The following is a 17,068-nucleotide window of genomic DNA, read 5'->3' on the forward strand; positions in this document are numbered from 1 at the left end:
ATAGCCATATTTCTCAATTGTGCTAATTGAACTAGATACTTTGTTGGAGTACGTAGGCATATGTTAATTGCTGTCTGGGGAGCTGGTCTGTTTTTTCTTTACTTTATTCTTGCTGAAGGCAAATGAAATATTTTGCTTCCCTGTTCTAAGCAGGCAAGTAGATACTGTGCTTGAACTGCTGTGTTATTTTGCAAACCTGGGTTAGCATGCTAACCTAAGGATGCTAACACACCTATTACTTGCACTGTGCAGTTGCTATAAATGCACAATACTAGGCATTTGTGAATAAGAGGAAACATGCTTTTTCACACCTCTGCCTTGCAGGCTGAATCATTCATGCTCCATTTCTCTCTGGCTGTTCTTATGTACACCAGACATTTGCAGCAGCTGAACAGCCTACTTCGTGCAGTAAAGGACAGGCAGGAGGGCAGAGATAGTGTCCCATGTACAAAAGAAAGGACGAGAAGCACAAAGAATAGTTCTGTTTTCCTCTCCAGAGTTGTCAGGGAAAGGCTGGTGAGGATCACTAACAGGCTGTTACTGATGGGTCATATGAGCGTGAAATAATGGCTAAATGAGGTCTCTGACATTAGCAAGTAGAGATGTGAGTTTTAAGCAGTCTACCTCACTGCTGTAGAAGTTGCTTGGTTTTATTCAAGGACTCCATTATCAGAATGTTTATTAGGCAAAACAAAATCAAAGCCTACCATTTAAAGCCCAGATGAAATTATTTACAATTAAACATGTACTAGATAAGGTTGCGGAGTGTCCTAGTAGTTCTGTGCTCTCTGTACTGCTTTCTCTTTCCAAAAGTCTCCAGCACCTTGCTGAAGAGCAATAGTATATTTGCCTAACTATCCCTGGAAAAAAAAATATCTAGACTCCACTACCTAAATGAGAAGAGGTATGTTAAGATGTAAGATCCCTTAACTGTGTTTTGTTACATTTTATTATGGCTCTCATTCATTACTGCACAGAGTGCCCGCTGGCACAGGATACAGTGATGATTAGTAGGCATATACATCATTGCTTGAATGATAATTAATGCTGCAATAGACTTTTTCCAGCACAAGATGTTGTCCTGTTTCTAATCTGCACTGGTATGCTTATTTAATTCCTTTTGCATGTGGAATAGCCTGGCAATTGAGGGATTTGGCTCAATTTCCTGCTGCAGCAGATAATGCAGCTCTGAAGTCAGTAGAGGCAGGGCGATTGACACAAACTAAGCATCTAGTTCATGAAGTACAGGTTCACTAAAGCATGCTGTATAAAGGTGGTGTGATTTAAGGATCTGGAAAAATTCTTTCTGGAGGAATCAGCTGGGATAAGACTGGAAAGCTTTGCTGGACTGGTGGTAGCATAGAGCAGCTTGTTTGCATGAAGAATTCGATGCCAAATACACCTTGTTCTGAGTTCCTCTGCATCTTTCTGTCCTTTTCCTCCTCAGTCAGTACTTCATTGGATATAACTATTAATGGGACTTACTTTTCTGTTCCAAGTACGTGATAATTTAAATAAATGTTAAAGGTCCAACTGCATATTGTTAACCCTGGTAAGTATAGAGCTGGCATCTATTCCTAGATCAAAACTTGTAAAACTGGGGAAAACTTAGATGAAGGAATCAGACCTGCCTATTAATAGCCTGTCCAGTGAAGTAATGACTGAGGTTAGCAATATGCAGTTGGACCTTCAACACTTATTTAAATTACCATGTACTGTGGAACAGCTGGATAATTGTGAATATTTTTTAAAGCATTCCCCCTCTCCCCCTAAAATGTGACAGGAATCGGATTTCCCTCTGGACTGCACAACTTTAATTTGTTTGTAGTAGTGAAGGAACATTTGTTTGAACAAGGATTTTTGGAATGCATTCACTGTTTATTTAGCGTGGGAGCAATAACTCGGTGCAAGTCAGCCAGCCTCTGCAAAGAGACAATTTTGGCATTTACTGCACCCCAGTCAGGGGATCTTCTCTATTCCCTGGATTTCAGTAAATACTGTTGGCCCCTGAAGCTGGGCATTTCATACAAGATCCAAGAGCCACATAAAACATTGAGGGAGCAGATCTCAAGGAGATGGATGTAGCCTGGGACTGATGGACAATCATCAGTGAGCTCCCATATTTGGCCTTGGAGCTCCTCTTTTTCATAGAGCTGAATCTTGTGGGAAACAGAATTCTGCAGCGGGAAACACAGCAAAAATGTAGGAAAGACAGACATTTAACTGATTCTGACATAACTGAACAAGACACACATACAGAAAAAGGCAACTTTCCCAGCTACTATGTGCATTTCTGAGAAACTGTGTTCTATTCTGGAGATGGGATTGTGAAGAGATTCACTCTTTTGAAGCTAATAGAGGAAGTTTAATCCTTACCCACATGGAGGAGCTCAGGAGTGCCAGCAAATGGGTATGATCATATGTGTGGTAGGAAGTAAATAGAGGATGCTTTATGATTTGAAGAAATGGGATTTACAAGGACTTTATATTGTGACAATAGGAGAAAACGTATTCACGTGACTTTGAGATGATCTGTGTTGCTTACTCGTGACCAGGCATGAATAATGTGGCTTTTTTAGAACTATGCTACTAAAAGACATTCATCATGTTACTCCATATGCTCCCATTATACTCTGGTGCGCAGGCAATTGCCATGTGGCAAACTGCTGAGCTATGTGAAGCACAGGCACGTGGAGTGTTCCTGCTGCTGTAGCTTATGCTCTATAGTATATCTTACTAACCAGATAAGTACTTTAGCAAGTATTAATTCTTTGCCTGATTTTAACCAACACCGCTTTTATGTTAAGAAAGCCGTACCCATGGCAAATCTGATTTACCATGTTCTTGTGTCATTGAGTCATAACATAGTATGGTCACAAGCAAGGTGCATACATCAGCCTACAGCAGAACTTTCTATCAGCTGGCCCTGCTAGCCCTTCCCAGAGCAATGTAAAAACATTCTTTACTTAGAAACAGTCACTCAGCTTTCTTTTAGCATCCCCAAGTTATGAACAGGCCCTGGAAATAGCACTGATATTAAACAGATTATTTCCTTCTTCTCCAGTGAAACTTTGCATTGCCTTACTGAACTTTGCCTGTCTCCTGAGTTACTTGAAGAGACTGTATAACTATATTCTTAAAGGATAAACCACACTCAATTTCTTAAACTGGGATACACTGCCAAGCAGAACTTACTTGTAGGATTACATGACAAGACTTGATGGAATTGCAGAGACTGAACCACTTCTGGAAGTCAAGATAGTCTCGCCTTTTTAAAAAGTACTGGTGTCCTGAGTAATTGGGGTTGTCGTAAATCATCCAGCTGCCTTTTTCCACCTGAATGGAATTGCATCACATAGGACTGCAGGTCAAGGTGGTCACTGCTACATTCATAGCAGTGGCCCCGGAAGCTCTTGTCTTCATAAAAAAATGATCTGCAGTATAAATATTTGCAAAGACTCATAGTCCATCCCAGTGTGTCAGAGCAGAGTACTGGCATGCTGGGGCTTCCACTTACCTTTCCCATGTTTGGCAGTTTGCTGAGGTGAGAGCTGTGAGCGAACACTGTCGTTGCTTTTATATATCATAGCCCTAATGCTGCATCTGCAAAAAGTAACACAAAAGGGCCCATTCTAAGCTGTGAGGAGATCTCATGTATGGCCTTTATGGCAGTTACGGCACTTATTGCATTTATCATATAGGACTCTCATTTTCTGGGTTTTGGGCTGCGTTGGCTGATGCTGTGCACGAGTGAATTATTGTGTAACTGTGGAGTGGACTACACTTTCAGCCGATATCAACTATTTCATGGGGTACACCTGACCCAATGGGGGATATGTGCATAAGAATGGTTCTTTGCGGAACCTCCTTTGCCTGAAAGCTATCGAACTCAGCGGACCTGAGCAGTTTCTGGTGTAGGTCTGTTCCTTTCCTTCCCCACTTGGTGTTGATTACCTCTTGCCTAAGCTTGTCCCATGGTATTTGTTCAATCTTTCCTTTTGTGAGAGCAGATGAACTTTGCTTCTATTTCAATACTTTGTCACCCACTTTATCCTGGAAACCGGAAAAGTCTCCATATCACGTGGTGTTTTTAGCTTTTGCCTACTAATCCCTTCTATTGTGTACAAATTTTAGCATAGACGTGTTAGAAGGAAATAGTGATTAAAAGTTTCAGTCCCTTCCTGGTGTGTGGTTAACTGTTGCATCCCTGAAGAATAAAAAGACTGAAATCAAATGGTTCTTATTAGGTGTTTATCAGTGTATCTGAATTACTGGCTAACATTATAAATCAGTTGGTTCAATTTTTTCCGTTTGAAAGTCTGTTTTAAAAATTCAAAAAATAGCAAGCTGCATTAAACTCAAGTTGCTCTCTATCTGGAACCAGGAAGGAGTGTTGTTTAACACTAAAACAGTGCTTTAACAGTAAAGCACAGCTAGCAGGTTACAGAAAACTGTATTCCTCGCTTTCGGAACTTTTCCTCTGTTGTTTTTTTCTTGTTTGGTGCAGGGCTGGAACAAACCTTGACTTGTTCTATTCTGATTATTATTTTCTTGAACCTAAATCTTAAACTCTTAAAAAAACCCTGCTTCATGGAATATGCAAAGCTGGTTATATAGCTGGTCTTATATCACCAGTAGGTGAGGCTTCAGATCAAAAGAAACTACTGCACTCCAAAACCAGATTTATAATCTTATGTATTTGGGGAAACTCATTCAAGCATGTAAAGGCCGTGTCAACATGATTCATCAGTTAACTTGGCATGCAGATGAACACCTTTGTAGATCTAGTTTATTTAAAAGAGCTCTATTTGCAACTACATAGTCTCCACCTCCAGTGGAACAAATGAGTGTTTGTGCCTGTAAGGAGAGAGAACAGGGGAAGGTTTGGGAGACTGAGTGGAGTGCAGCTTTGCTTACAAGGTCTCAGACCAAAGAAAAGGGCTTTCCGTGCTGTGGCAAGAAAGGAAAGAGAAAGACAAGGGTGTCTTCTGGGGAAAGAGATAGGGGGAATATGAAACCTCCCCCTTCACATCCTTCCGTCACAAACCACTTCATTGATGTTGTTTTTAACTGTATCCTTATTAAATGACAGGGGTTAATGTGCACTCACCATTTCCAAACAGGTTAGATACCTTCCTGTCCTCTTTAGTATATTCAGACCTATTCTTCTGAGCTTTCTGGGTTACCTCAGACCACCTGCCTTCATCCTGTGGGATTTCCTTGTCATGATGTTTGCTTGACTATTGTACTTGACTTGATGTATTGTTGCTATTACTGCAAGTAGAGTGTTCAGGCCTTGATCTTTGTCTGCAGGCTGGATGGGTTGCTGACCTGGGCTCAATGGAACTGGCAGCAGGCAGTGTGAGCATGCACGAAATACTCAATACAGAAAGTTAGTGCAAAGTTGTCACAATGCTTTAATGTCACATCTGACTCTATTTCAAAGTGTAATTCCTTGTGTGTAGAATCATTTAGGTTGGAAAAGACCCTTAAGATTGAGTCCAACTGTATGCCAAACTGGTGGGTAGATTTTCAGGATGATGAATGATGTAGGGAAACAGTTGATGCTGCGTGGATTGCACACGAGTTCTTTAGCAGCGGATGTTAATGCAAGTCCTCATGAAAGGCGATGAAGTCTCGCCCTGGATGTCTTTGGCAACCACACCACATACTTGCTTCACATAAAGGGACTATGCGTTTAGCACTGGCAGTGGGAATACCTGTGTGCAAGTACCTGGCAGATCACTTCCATAACAGCATCTGGCCTGGTGACAGTCGGCAGGATTTGGCAGTTGGTGTTCTCCCTGACTTTGCTTTGCTGCAGACAAACCCCTTTTCGGAGCCAGCCTGGGCTAGTTCCTGTTTTGAGCACCTCTAACCATTCTTGGATACAGAAAATGCAGCAGAGATGCTAGATCTTTCAACCATGACTCCCCTCGTGGAGCCAGTATCCTTTACATTGGTTTAGAGAGATTGAATAAAACTGAATTTCTCATTGCTTTGACTCTGGTATTTGCTCTTGCTGCTGGCTGCCTCTTGAAGATATATAGTCCTATGCACTTAATGTGTTAGATTCCATCCTGACAAAATTGATTCTTTTCAAAACAGATTGGTTCTATTTTTGTCCTACAGATAAACCAGTCTCTCGCACAAAACAGGGGTATTTTGCCATTCCAAGATGGATGCTAGGTGTTTCCACCTGATGTTCGACTAGGAAAAAGCTCTTCACCAAAAAGACAATTTTCAGGAATAGCTACAGAATCAGTAGTGACATGTCTGCAGTCAGGATTACTGTAGCAGAAATGAGGGGGAAATTGGGGATTGCTTGCATGGGCAGCGCTCTAGTAACTCTGGCTACGGTCGAAAGGCTCTGACTCACAAGCTTGTGTGGGGCAATTTAACAAGGTAGCACCCCTGGTCCTGCAGGCAGGATGTCTGTGCCTCAGCTGCTGTGTTGTTCACGGCCAAGAGTGTTAGCTGAAACCATCACCGATTTCAGTGTCATAAACTGGGCTGTAAATGGCAGCACCAAGTTGCTACTACGAGTTCTGCTACTGGAGTCAGTCTCTGGGGTACAATGGGCAGCTCTTAAATTGCCAAAGGGAAAGGGGATGATGCCCTGTTCAGTTCCTCACTTGCTGTACAACATGATTTCAAGTACTTACTTACAAAGAAGAGATCCAGGATGGTCTCTTACCTTTCCCACCGTGGATAGTATTGCAGTGCAGTGGTGGGCACCAACTGTATGCACGTGACAACTGTTGCTAAGTGTGCACATATCAGAGATCTCTTCTGGGTCCTGTAGAACAAATTTGTGACTGCATCTCATCTGAGCTCTGAACTATGTCCATTGCTTTTTGCATAGCTGAGAAAAGATTTTGAAGTTGTCCTGGCTAATCGGTTTGGTCACAGCAAAGCCTTTTTTTTATTCAGGAGACAACATAGCTCAGGAAAGGAGGAAATTTCAGTTAAGGTGGCAGGCGGCTATCATTCACCAATCCCATTGTGCACACATCTACAAGCACCTTTCAGCTCCTTGATTCTGGCTGTCTGAAAATGTGTATGTGTGAACGGCAAACCACCTGATCTGCTGGGTTTGATTTTTGTGTACAGACAACCAGACACCAGCCAGCCAACAGGGCGGGGAGTAGCGAAGGGGAAGGTACTTGCACTCTGAAAATGAAACACCATTTTTATGCTTATTAGCATAGCAGGATTTCTGTTGCTTACTCCTCTTAACTCCACCAGCCTTATCTATACAAATCAGGAAGTATTAGCCAAGGAAAAGTGAAGGCCATGGCAGTACTCTAGCGCAAAGTATTCCAGCACAAAGACAGCGCTGGAATAACACAGCTAATCACCTATTTGTTAAAGTCTTACTGTTTATTTTATTGCAGGTCAGTGAGCAAAAATCAGTCATGAGACGTTAATCTGTCTCTCCAGCTGTTTAATCTTAACCACCCCGTCGCCATTGTTCTACTACTTACATGCTCAGCAGCAATATCCCCTCCTCCCCTCTTGTAATGACCTCATTTCAAAGTACAATTTCTCTCTGCTTTGGCTTTTAAGGGGTCAGACTGATGCTGTTTGAGCTGGCATGAAATTTGCTCAGGTCCTGGCACTGGCTGCTGCCTACTGCTCTACTGAATTTGTTTGCAAGAACAGAAGCCTGTGTTTAGAAGCTGATGGATGCTCTGAGCTCCAGGAATGAGCCTGAGCTGAATGTGACAGCGCAGGCCTGTCCCAGAAGTGAACACAGGCCATGGAGGAGAGGTAGGAACTGCTAAATGGGATTGGATAGTGTGTTCCAGCAATCCCGCTTCCTGCAGGGTGAACTAACCAGGCCAAGACAGCTGATGCTGCAGAGTCATGGCTAAAGAGTTCCTGTGTAAGGAGGGTGATGTTGCTGTTGATCTTAAGTCCCTTCTAGCCTTCTCATCTGACTTCCTTAGGCCTTGAATTTTGGCTCACATGGCTTGAAAGGAAAGTGGGGGAATGCATGGTATGGCTAAGAAGCCCCATCAATATCAGCACAAAGACTCACCAGTTAATCTGTAATTTTTGCATGCACCAAGCTGTGGTTAGGTCTTTCCCCACAGACAGCTCAGAATCGAAAGGGCAGCAACTGTGTTTCATTTTAGACTGATTTTAACAGGAAATTTGTGATGTTATGTTAAAAAAAAAAAAAAAAAGCTGTGCACCTGGTGAGTTGAAAGCAAGCTTTGAGTCCATGAGGACTTCTAAAAGATCCTTTGAATCCCTGATTAAGTTTAACCATTCCCAGCCCTTCTTGTGTAGTGCTGTCTTTTGGCATCTCCATAAACAGGGTCAGTGACTGAGAATCAGCAGGCAGAAAAAGAAAAATGTTTTTGCTTCACAACTGTTTATTGGTTTTTCCTTTAGCAGATATTTTGCATTAGAGTACAGGACCATCTCCAAGGCATGGGTTAACACAGCTGCATAATATGTGACCATACTTTGGATGGATGTCTATCCCCTGGCTAGAAGTAGCTGGGAATCTTCATTTCTATAATTTTTATATGTAACAAGCTCTAATGGAGGCTTTCTACCCTGCAGTTAGTGTCAAACACACCTCTCAGCAGTGAACACTTCTACTACCCCACTGAGCCCTGAAACTTCTATGGAATTAATTAGAAAGAGTCCTATAGAAACACCCCATGCTGCGTGCCCAGGCTTCCAGCCAGAGGAACAGAGGGATGTGGAAGAAGAACCATGTGCACCCAACTCTTATCGCAAGGTAGAGTTAATACAAGAATGAAGGTTGTGACAGCTCATCTAAGAAATGGGGGGTGTTCTTGGGCAGCACAGCATGGACCTAACAGAGACACACGATTAGGGACCTACGAACGGGGAATGGAAGACAGTTAGGCTTCAGTGCTACGCTGGCACTGCAGGGAGAGGCTTTTTCTTTAGCTGAATCCTTTAAGGAAATAAGGAAGTAGGATGGTTAAAGGGGAGAGCTGAAGAAAATGGGATCGTCCTAAGAGGCACAACCCTCATGTCACATGCAGGGAAGCTCATTCATGCCTCATTCTGGATCATGTGTGGGAGTTGCACAGCACTGTGGACAAGCGGAAGGGTGTACTCCCTGCCTCTGAAGTGCTGCATCCCCTCTTTGGCTCTGTAAAAGCAGCATGGTAGGTTGAGAAGCAGTAGGGATGCACTGGGAAAATGTAAGCTCCCAACACACTGTCAGGGAAACAGGAAAGAAGTGGCTAAGGGAAGAGGAGGGAATGTCAGAGTCTTGGGTACACGATATGAGGGGTGGGAAGGAAGGAATGACTGCTAAGATTTAAAAACCAAAAAAAGAACCCCAAACCACAAGTTGCAAATGCATTACCAAAGCTACGGTAGAAGACATCAGTTAGCTCACCTACAGCTAAGTGAGGTACATGAAGTCTGGGTCTTTGTTATGTCTTTGCTTCCTTTGCATTCCTTGCTTTTGAATCTGTTCCAGGCTTCTCTGGAGAGATTCATTGTTTTGCTTCTGTAGTTCCCTGCAGGATGCAAATGTTAATAAATGCAAGCACAGCACGCAGGGCTGAATCCATCAGAGAGATGGGGACTGCATGGCAGATCAGCTTCCCTCCTGCTGTGTGACATGTGATGCACATTGAACTTGAGGCTGTGGGGGAGCCCCTCTACTTGGCGAAATCCAGCCCTGCTGCTGCTGTGATGACTGTTTTCTTAGGTCTCCTGCTCAGTGGAGCTGCAGCAAACAATAGGCTTTCGCAAATCATGGACAAATAGAAAGGCAGAGCCTAATTCACGTACATGCTAGGCTAATCTGACATTACTGGGTTCTTTATGGAGTCAATTTTTTGTTAATTTTTTTTTTTTAAATAGTCTTCACCTGTTTTTTTAACCTAAAAGTGATAGTAGTGAATGTGTTTTGTAGGGATATTAGCCAGAAGGGTGCCTTCCATGCATATGTTGAGTATTACTGGAGTTGAGTTGTTGAGTATTACTGGAGTTGTTGAGTACTGGAGTCGACTTTCCAGCTCATGAGTGACACCTCCTGCCAAGGAGCCAGTTGCTGTGAAAGTACAATTTAGCATTGACACTATATTATAAATTTGTGCTACTATGAAACTTCTCATGCTAAAGAGTGCTGAGCAGGGCAGACATGAAAGGCTTTGTGGGCTCTGGGTGGCTTGAGGTGCCACTCTAGCTGTGACATTCAGTGGTAGTGTTGCAGAAACAGTTATACTGGCTTGTGTGAATTCTTCAGACCTACTTTGTCAACGTGTTGCTTTCCTCTGGTGAGTGAGTCCTGTTGCTTGCTGTCTTTCTTAGCTCTCCTTGCTGAACAAGGGTTGGTCTTTTGACACGCTGCTGCTCTCCGGGACTTGATGCCTTGGGAACGAGAAAGGGCCTCACATCATCTTGGGCTTACAGGGGGCCACCAGGCTGGTTTACAGACCTACTGCATGGGATCAGTTGCAGTACATGGTTGGAGATAAGGGGTTCCAGCTTCAAATTCCCTCATGCCCCTGCAATTACTCTGTTTTGCTGCACTTGGAGAAGAAGCAGGGAAGGGGGGGTGGCTCTTTCACTGGCCAGCAGCATAACTGACCTTTGCAAAAGTCCTAGTAATAGTCCAAGCTTAAGAACAAACAAGTGATTGTGAGACATGAAGGCTGATCCTATCAGAAATGTGTAATCTTATTGTTTACCTCAACTTGAGGAAAATGCCCCTTTCGCAATTGTCATGAGCTTAGGAGCCTGAGCTAAACACTATTTCTAGGCTACAATGAGAAAATGCCTGTACCTCCGCCCCTCCCCTCAAGAGAATAGGCATAGACCAAGGTTTACACTATCCTTTCCCTGTGCAGCTGTTGGAGATCAGCAGGCTGTAACTTGGTGGCTCTGCTGGGCCAGGTGCTGCTGCCCCATGTCCCCCTGCCCTGGCCTTGTGGGAGCTGGGGTGAATTGTGCTCACTTTGCTTCCAGGCATACTCTGCAGCTTCAGGGGCAGTCAGCATGGCAAATGGGTGCATGGAGAGCTTGAAAGGCTGAATCCAGTGGTCCTGGAAGGACAATTCATAGATTAGTATGTCTGCAGAAACTATGTGCCAAGCCAAATGAGCATGCTCTTTTGTGGTCAGCTGAAAGTAAGATAACTGCTTCAGAGGTCCTGATGGATAAATGAGCACAGCTTTGCTGGCAGTTTTTGTCCTGGATGCTTGGCCCACTCACCTTCTTGAAGTGCCCATCCCCACTGCCCAGGCATTTCAGTTGTCCACACAGTAGCTGAACTGCTGCATTTTATAGCCCTGTGTGTACTGCTGCAGACTGGGGATTGTGATCTGCCAAAACATCCTGGCATGCAGCCTGCGGCTGCTCAGCTGTTCACATGTCAGCTCCTGAAATGTCTGGACAATGGGGTAGGAAACTCTGAGAAGCAGCAAGCAGCTGGGATAACAACCATTATATCCATCTCAGGCTAAGATGTCCCTTCTCATGAATCAGAAATCTTCTGGATCCTAAATCCCACTAGGATGTGCCTTAGGGTCCCTAAGTATCTATGTATCTTGGTAAAGCTAGTGCTTGGTTTTCAAGGAGATCTAAGCCAAAGCTTCAAAAGTGATGGGCGATAACGGGAATCTCCACTGTTTTATTTTGATGGGAAACGGGAAGGGGGGCACGGGGGAAGAAAAGATAACCAAACCTGAGGTCAACAGAAATTGAATTTTGAGATGGGCTGGATTCCAGCTCTTTGAGACTAGGACTCTTAAGGAGGCATAAGCTGTGCTCCAAGAGTTACTGTTAATGATAACAGTAGATTTAACCTCTTAAACTAATTAGGGCTTTGCAAAATGAATTATCCTTAGTTTCCAAATTCAGCAAAGCATTTCCATTCCTTTCTCATAGACTGGGAATGATCTTAAGCCCATTATTAAAATTAAGCAGTGTTGTTGCTGAAATAGAAACTGGAGATCCTGATAACAATGGCTTATCTTCCTCTTCAGAAAATTTTGTAACTTTGCCACCTCATGACCATCAAGGAAGTATCCCTGAGTCCACTAGGGACAGGATCTAGGCAAGTGCACAGTAACATGAGATGATCAGAAAGACTATTTCTGTTCTTTCTTTGTCTCTGCTTGCATAATACCAGAATATAAATCAAATCTAAAAAACCACTACTCCGCCCCCCCAAAAAAACCCAAACCAAAACACCATGGGAAACAGCGTGAGTAGCTGGAAAACTTCCAAGAAGACATCACTCCTCTGCAGTGTATGGTGTGCACACAAAATGGAGATTTCTAAAAATATCCTGGGTTGGAAATTCCTAGAGAAAAGGATTCCTGCCCATGAGGAGTATGACAGTAAAAATACACAGTGTAATGTTCACAGCAAAAGGAGGGAGAGCTGATCCACCCACTTATCCCAGGGGCAGAGGGGAAGATTCCCTCCTTCGAACTAACATGTTGTGAAATGCCCCTACATGGCATCTAGCGGCATTTCTAGTTCTTGACATGGGAAAATTCAACTAAGAAAGGTTATGGCCAAGGCTGTTTGATGTATGTAGCTGTGAGCTGGAGTGTAGCTCTAGCCCTTTCTCGACACCGGGTGGCAGTCTGTCATTAATATTACAGCTAAGCATGACCAAGGTGAAAAAAAAAAGTTAAGCACACCAGAAACACTGTGAATTACAGGTGAATAATTTATTATAGTCTGATTGCAATTCCACAGCAACTTTCAGTGGTTGCTTGGGAAACATCAATAAAGTCTGTGTTACTGAAAATAAAATCTACATATTCCAGCACAAATGCTCTTTCGTTCAATAGCTGGGCCATACAGAATGCTTTCTTGTGACTTAAGTCGTGAATTAAAAACTATAATACCTCCCCTGTTTTTTAAAGGGCAATTACACTTCCATGACTAATGATATGCTGCTAGAGAAACTTGCTCTGAACACAGGCAAGGCCCTTGTGAAGCAGGCTATACCTCCTCGGACCTGCATAGCCTCCTTCCCCACTCCACATCAATGGTAATTAGAGCACACTGGTGGGAACGCTCCTCTGTAAAACTCAATGCCAAAGACCCAGGAGCTGGGTTACATCTTAGTGTGGTGGTGAATAGCTGGACTGCCCTTTTCTTGCCCCTCCCTGGTGTGCTGTAAGGTAGAGGAGGAGGTGAATAGTTCAGCTTTTTGCTATGTTCAAAGAGAGAAGGCTAGAGCTAGTTTGCTATTACTAATGGGGCAAAAGTGAAAGGGGCAAATGACTTCAGTTTAAAATGTAACATTTTCTAAAAGGCACAGATGTTATATGATCCAAATGCATTACACCTTTATGCAGCAGGAGATTCCTTCCACTTTGTTGCTTATAGCACACCAGTCTAGGCAGTAGGCTGGTGGGAGAATGGGCCAATAGCTTACCATTGCTATGGCCAAAGCTAGGAGTCACTGGTACCACTGAACTGGTACCTCTTCTTTGGTGGCCTCTCTCAGACCTAAAGGGCAGAAGACATCAAAATGTTTGGGGTAGATTCTGCAAGGTGTGTGATGCTAGCAATGCTGAATGCCTGTTAACTATGTTTGGGAATGGGATACTACTTTAAGACTGGGGCTAAGTGCAGGTGTTAGTGTCAGGGCAGGATAGGATTGAAGAGTTTTAACTGGTGAAATCTCTGCAGGGCCAAGATGAGATCTGATCAGTCAAGCTGGAGTAACTATCTCCTTTTTGTCTACTGAAGGCTTTTTTTTTTAATCTATTTGGTTGCTCAGTTACATTTGTCCGCTGTATCCAGTTTTGCCTGAACCAAATACACAGTTTCTTTTTCTGGTAGCCTGGGGATAATTTTCAGCAGAGGTCCACTAGAGGAATGGCATGACACAGTCAAACAAGCCGCTTCTGCCCTTTGACGAACGAAACCGTCTCCCTGAAGCTAAGCTACTGACGACAAAGAGCTTTTATGTGTCTGTGCTTTCCCTGCACTAGCACTTTGTTTGCTTGGGTGGGCAAAGCCCCATGCCAGTGTGCAGGTCAGAAAGGAACCATGAAGTCTGTGGTCAGCCAGGCATTTAAACCAGAAAGAGGCATGCCAATAAGCCTTCATAAACCTCTAAACCCACGAGCACATCATTCAAATATTCTAGCATGTAACGGGTGACTTTTTAGACTAAAAAGTTGAAGCAGGGATTTTAGAAGTAGCCATTATGCTGCTACAGGTTTCTGATCCCAGTGGTGGTGTAATGAGGGAAGCATCAAGAGGTCAAACTCTAGAAGTTAAATATAGTAAGCACCTTTCCTCCCCTGCCTAGTCTCAACTTCCCTTGTTTTTTCATGGTTACATTCAGTCTGCCCCAATTCCTTCTGTGAGGTGATGGGTAGCAAAGGAGGTTGGGCTTGTGTGCGAATGGTTTCTGTCTGACATTGCTCTATACTTCTTACTTTTCCTCTGTGCTTTTGTCCCTGCAGGCCATGGCGTGGAGGGGAAGCCTCCTTCTAAGAGCATGTCTCTCTTAATAGTCACCCCGCACGCCTCCTTACATGTGTCCTCATGTCTCCTTCCCTAGTAGCTGCTGCTCTTCCTTAAATACATTTCAGTAGAGGTGCCATGTGCTCCTCTAGCTGAAGTTTGGGCTCATGCTTGGCTGCTTACGTGGGTTTCTGGGTTGACTGGCACAGGGCAGCTCATGGTCTCCTCCCATATAGGCCACCACTGCAGTCCTTGCTGCCTGAACCCTGCCACTTAAGCCTAACACAGCACCCATGTGTGAACTTGCATGAAAGCAGTAAACCCTGCAATTTATGCCCAATATAAATAGAAAGGTGTTTGAACTGGGAACACAGAAGTTGTCCCGACGTCTAAAACTGCTCAGGTCTTACAAGCTCCCTAAGACCTGATGGATCATTCCACATGGAGGTTTCATTCCCAAAGAGTGGGGATGTGACTTGTCTGGAAGGTCTTAAACAGTATTGGATTCCTTTGCTTATGTAAATACACTCTTAGAAATCTCAGATGAAGGGAAGCAGGAGGCACACACTCTGCTGCCTGTCTTGAGAGCTGACTATACCCAAACAACTCTGGTGTACTGGCTGACAGCAGGCCATGTTGTCAGAGCACTGTGCCCAAGAAAACACAGCCTCCTTCTCTCTGGAGGCTTTTTAACTGCAAATAATGACCCAGACTGTGCCACAGATTGACTAGGACAGAGATTAAATGACTTGCCCAAGTCAGACAGTCTAATCTAATCTGCAAGTCAGGGTAATGTTATTTCTTGTCTCTGCAATAACTGAATTGCAAAATCTTGTGCAAGGTTTCTGTTATTATTGTATGATTTGGCACAAGGATACTTCCAGACTCTAGCACATCTTTTCCCTGCAGGTGCACGGGTAACACAGAAGACCTTGCAGTCAGAGAGTTGCTGGTTTGTTCTGTTTAATCTGTGTTCACCTTCCATAGGACTGCAATGCACTGCAAATAAAAATTGGCTTAGCACTGTTTTCTTTTTCTCCTCTTTTTCACACTGCAATAAAGGGAGAATTTAAGGCTCTCTCACGGGTGCCATCTCTGATCCTTTACTGGTACCCAGGAAGGATTCCTAGGATGCAGATACTGAATCTCCTTGAGCAGTGTCATATAATGCCTACGCAAGAGTCAGAGTGCCCTTCTGAGAATTGGCTTCTGTAAACATAGCACTGATTGTATGAACCTGCCTAAACACAACCCCAGATGAAGACCTGCAGTATTGGCACACTGTGCTAAGCAGCATACAATAGCTTACAATTGTATAGCTTACAATAGCTTACAAAAAACCCCATGGAGGTATTGAAAGAAGTCTCTGTCTTGCAGGGTTAAAGGTCTCTAGCCAAATTTCACATCTTTGGTTCCTCTGACGAATGACTTCTCTCAGACCTATAGCACACTTTCTTAGCTATTGTCCCCTGATGATTTCTGGTTTGAAACCTGAGTGGACTGGGGAAGAAGACTGGCAACAGACAAGGTACATCTTTGGCAGCCAGATGACAATCCCAAAGGAAAGCACTAACTTCGGATAAAATTCACACTGTCGCACCTAACTTGTGGTCTTGAATGCTACCTGAACACTTATATTCTGCTGTAACAAGGAGATACATGAGAGTTTATTGTAGGATGTTGCCAGCTATCATCCACATATTCCCAACCACTGCTGGTCTAACAGTAGTGATTGTTTTCCATAGAATGAAGTCTCTTCCTTTATTAGTATGGGAAAGCTGGAATAAACAGTAGCTATAATAATAGACCCCCACACAATACAATCTGCAAGCAATTAAGAAATGTGCTGCACTCTGCAGCTTTGACAGACACACACCCTCGAGACTAGCAGCAGGGATGAAGTACCCCATGGATAACTACAGCTGCACATGGAGGCTTTACACCTCATTACGATGCTGAAAGGCCACCCACAAGGCTTTAAGTTATAACGTCAGATCTGAGAAGGGAATAGTTCAACAGTGTTTACTCTGAGTGAGAAGAGAAATAATCCACGTGTGGATCACATTCTCAGAATGCCGGCCCAATGCACTACGTGCTGGACCAGGCCACTACAGGTAAGAAAGACCTTCACTCAGAACCCTAGTAGAGATGCTGAAAAAACAACAAATCACTCACATTTGCAGAGCTTTGCCAGTGTGTTGCTGAGGGCCTCATGTTGTAAATCTCAAAGATCTCTTCAACAGGAATGCTGTTCTGTGAAGAAGGTAAAGAGAGAGAGGTTCAGCTCTCAGAAGTAGTATTCTTTAAAGTGAATGTGTGAAATTCAGCTCATATCCCCTTCCTTTGATCTCTGAAACAGCTTTCATGTGAACTCCTAGTAGTGTTTCATGCTGCTACTATGAATCTATTGAGATCTGGTCCTGAAAATTTGCTCACCATTTTGCACTTGGGTGAGACAAGATAAGTAACCTATACACACGCACAGGGCCACCTACTGAAACAACCTATTTTGTTTCCTAAGGCTGAGCAAAACTTAATGGCTACCTGATAAAAATGAGAGAGAGTTGTAATATTTGCAGTCTGTACACTGTGCTTTCAATGAGCAAAGACATCCAGAGTG

At 43.5% G+C, this 17,068-nt stretch overlaps 1 protein-coding gene across 9 annotated transcripts in view; it reads right to left on the reverse strand.

Moving 5' to 3' along the window:
- The window catches only part of CUNH2orf80 (chromosome unknown C2orf80 homolog), a 36,655-nt gene that overhangs the window by 3,937 nt on the left and 15,650 nt on the right, over positions 1-17,068 (reverse strand). For 2 of the 9 annotated variants that reach the window (XM_009462376.2, XM_087734059.1), the window contains 3 exons: positions 16,624-16,701; positions 10,964-11,051; positions 8,389-10,377 (listed from right to left, as the gene is read on the reverse strand). In XM_009462376.2, the coding sequence (XP_009460651.1) occupies positions 10,226-10,377; positions 10,964-11,051; positions 16,624-16,701 (318 nt within the window). In that variant the 3' untranslated portion in view covers positions 8,389-10,225. Of the gene's footprint in view, positions 1-3,261; positions 3,435-3,517; positions 3,604-6,697; positions 6,800-8,388; positions 10,378-10,836; positions 11,052-16,623; positions 16,702-17,068 lie in introns of those variants that run through there. The other 7 variants (XR_015699155.1, XM_087734058.1, XM_087734062.1 and 4 more) reach the window with 7 other exon arrangements.

The sequence above is a fragment of the Nipponia nippon genome, unplaced genomic scaffold (assembly GCF_047370975.1).
Source record: "Nipponia nippon isolate SJK-2023a ecotype South Korea unplaced genomic scaffold, ASM4737097v1 scaffold_5, whole genome shotgun sequence".
Taxonomy (NCBI): Eukaryota; Metazoa; Chordata; class Aves; order Pelecaniformes; family Threskiornithidae; genus Nipponia; species Nipponia nippon.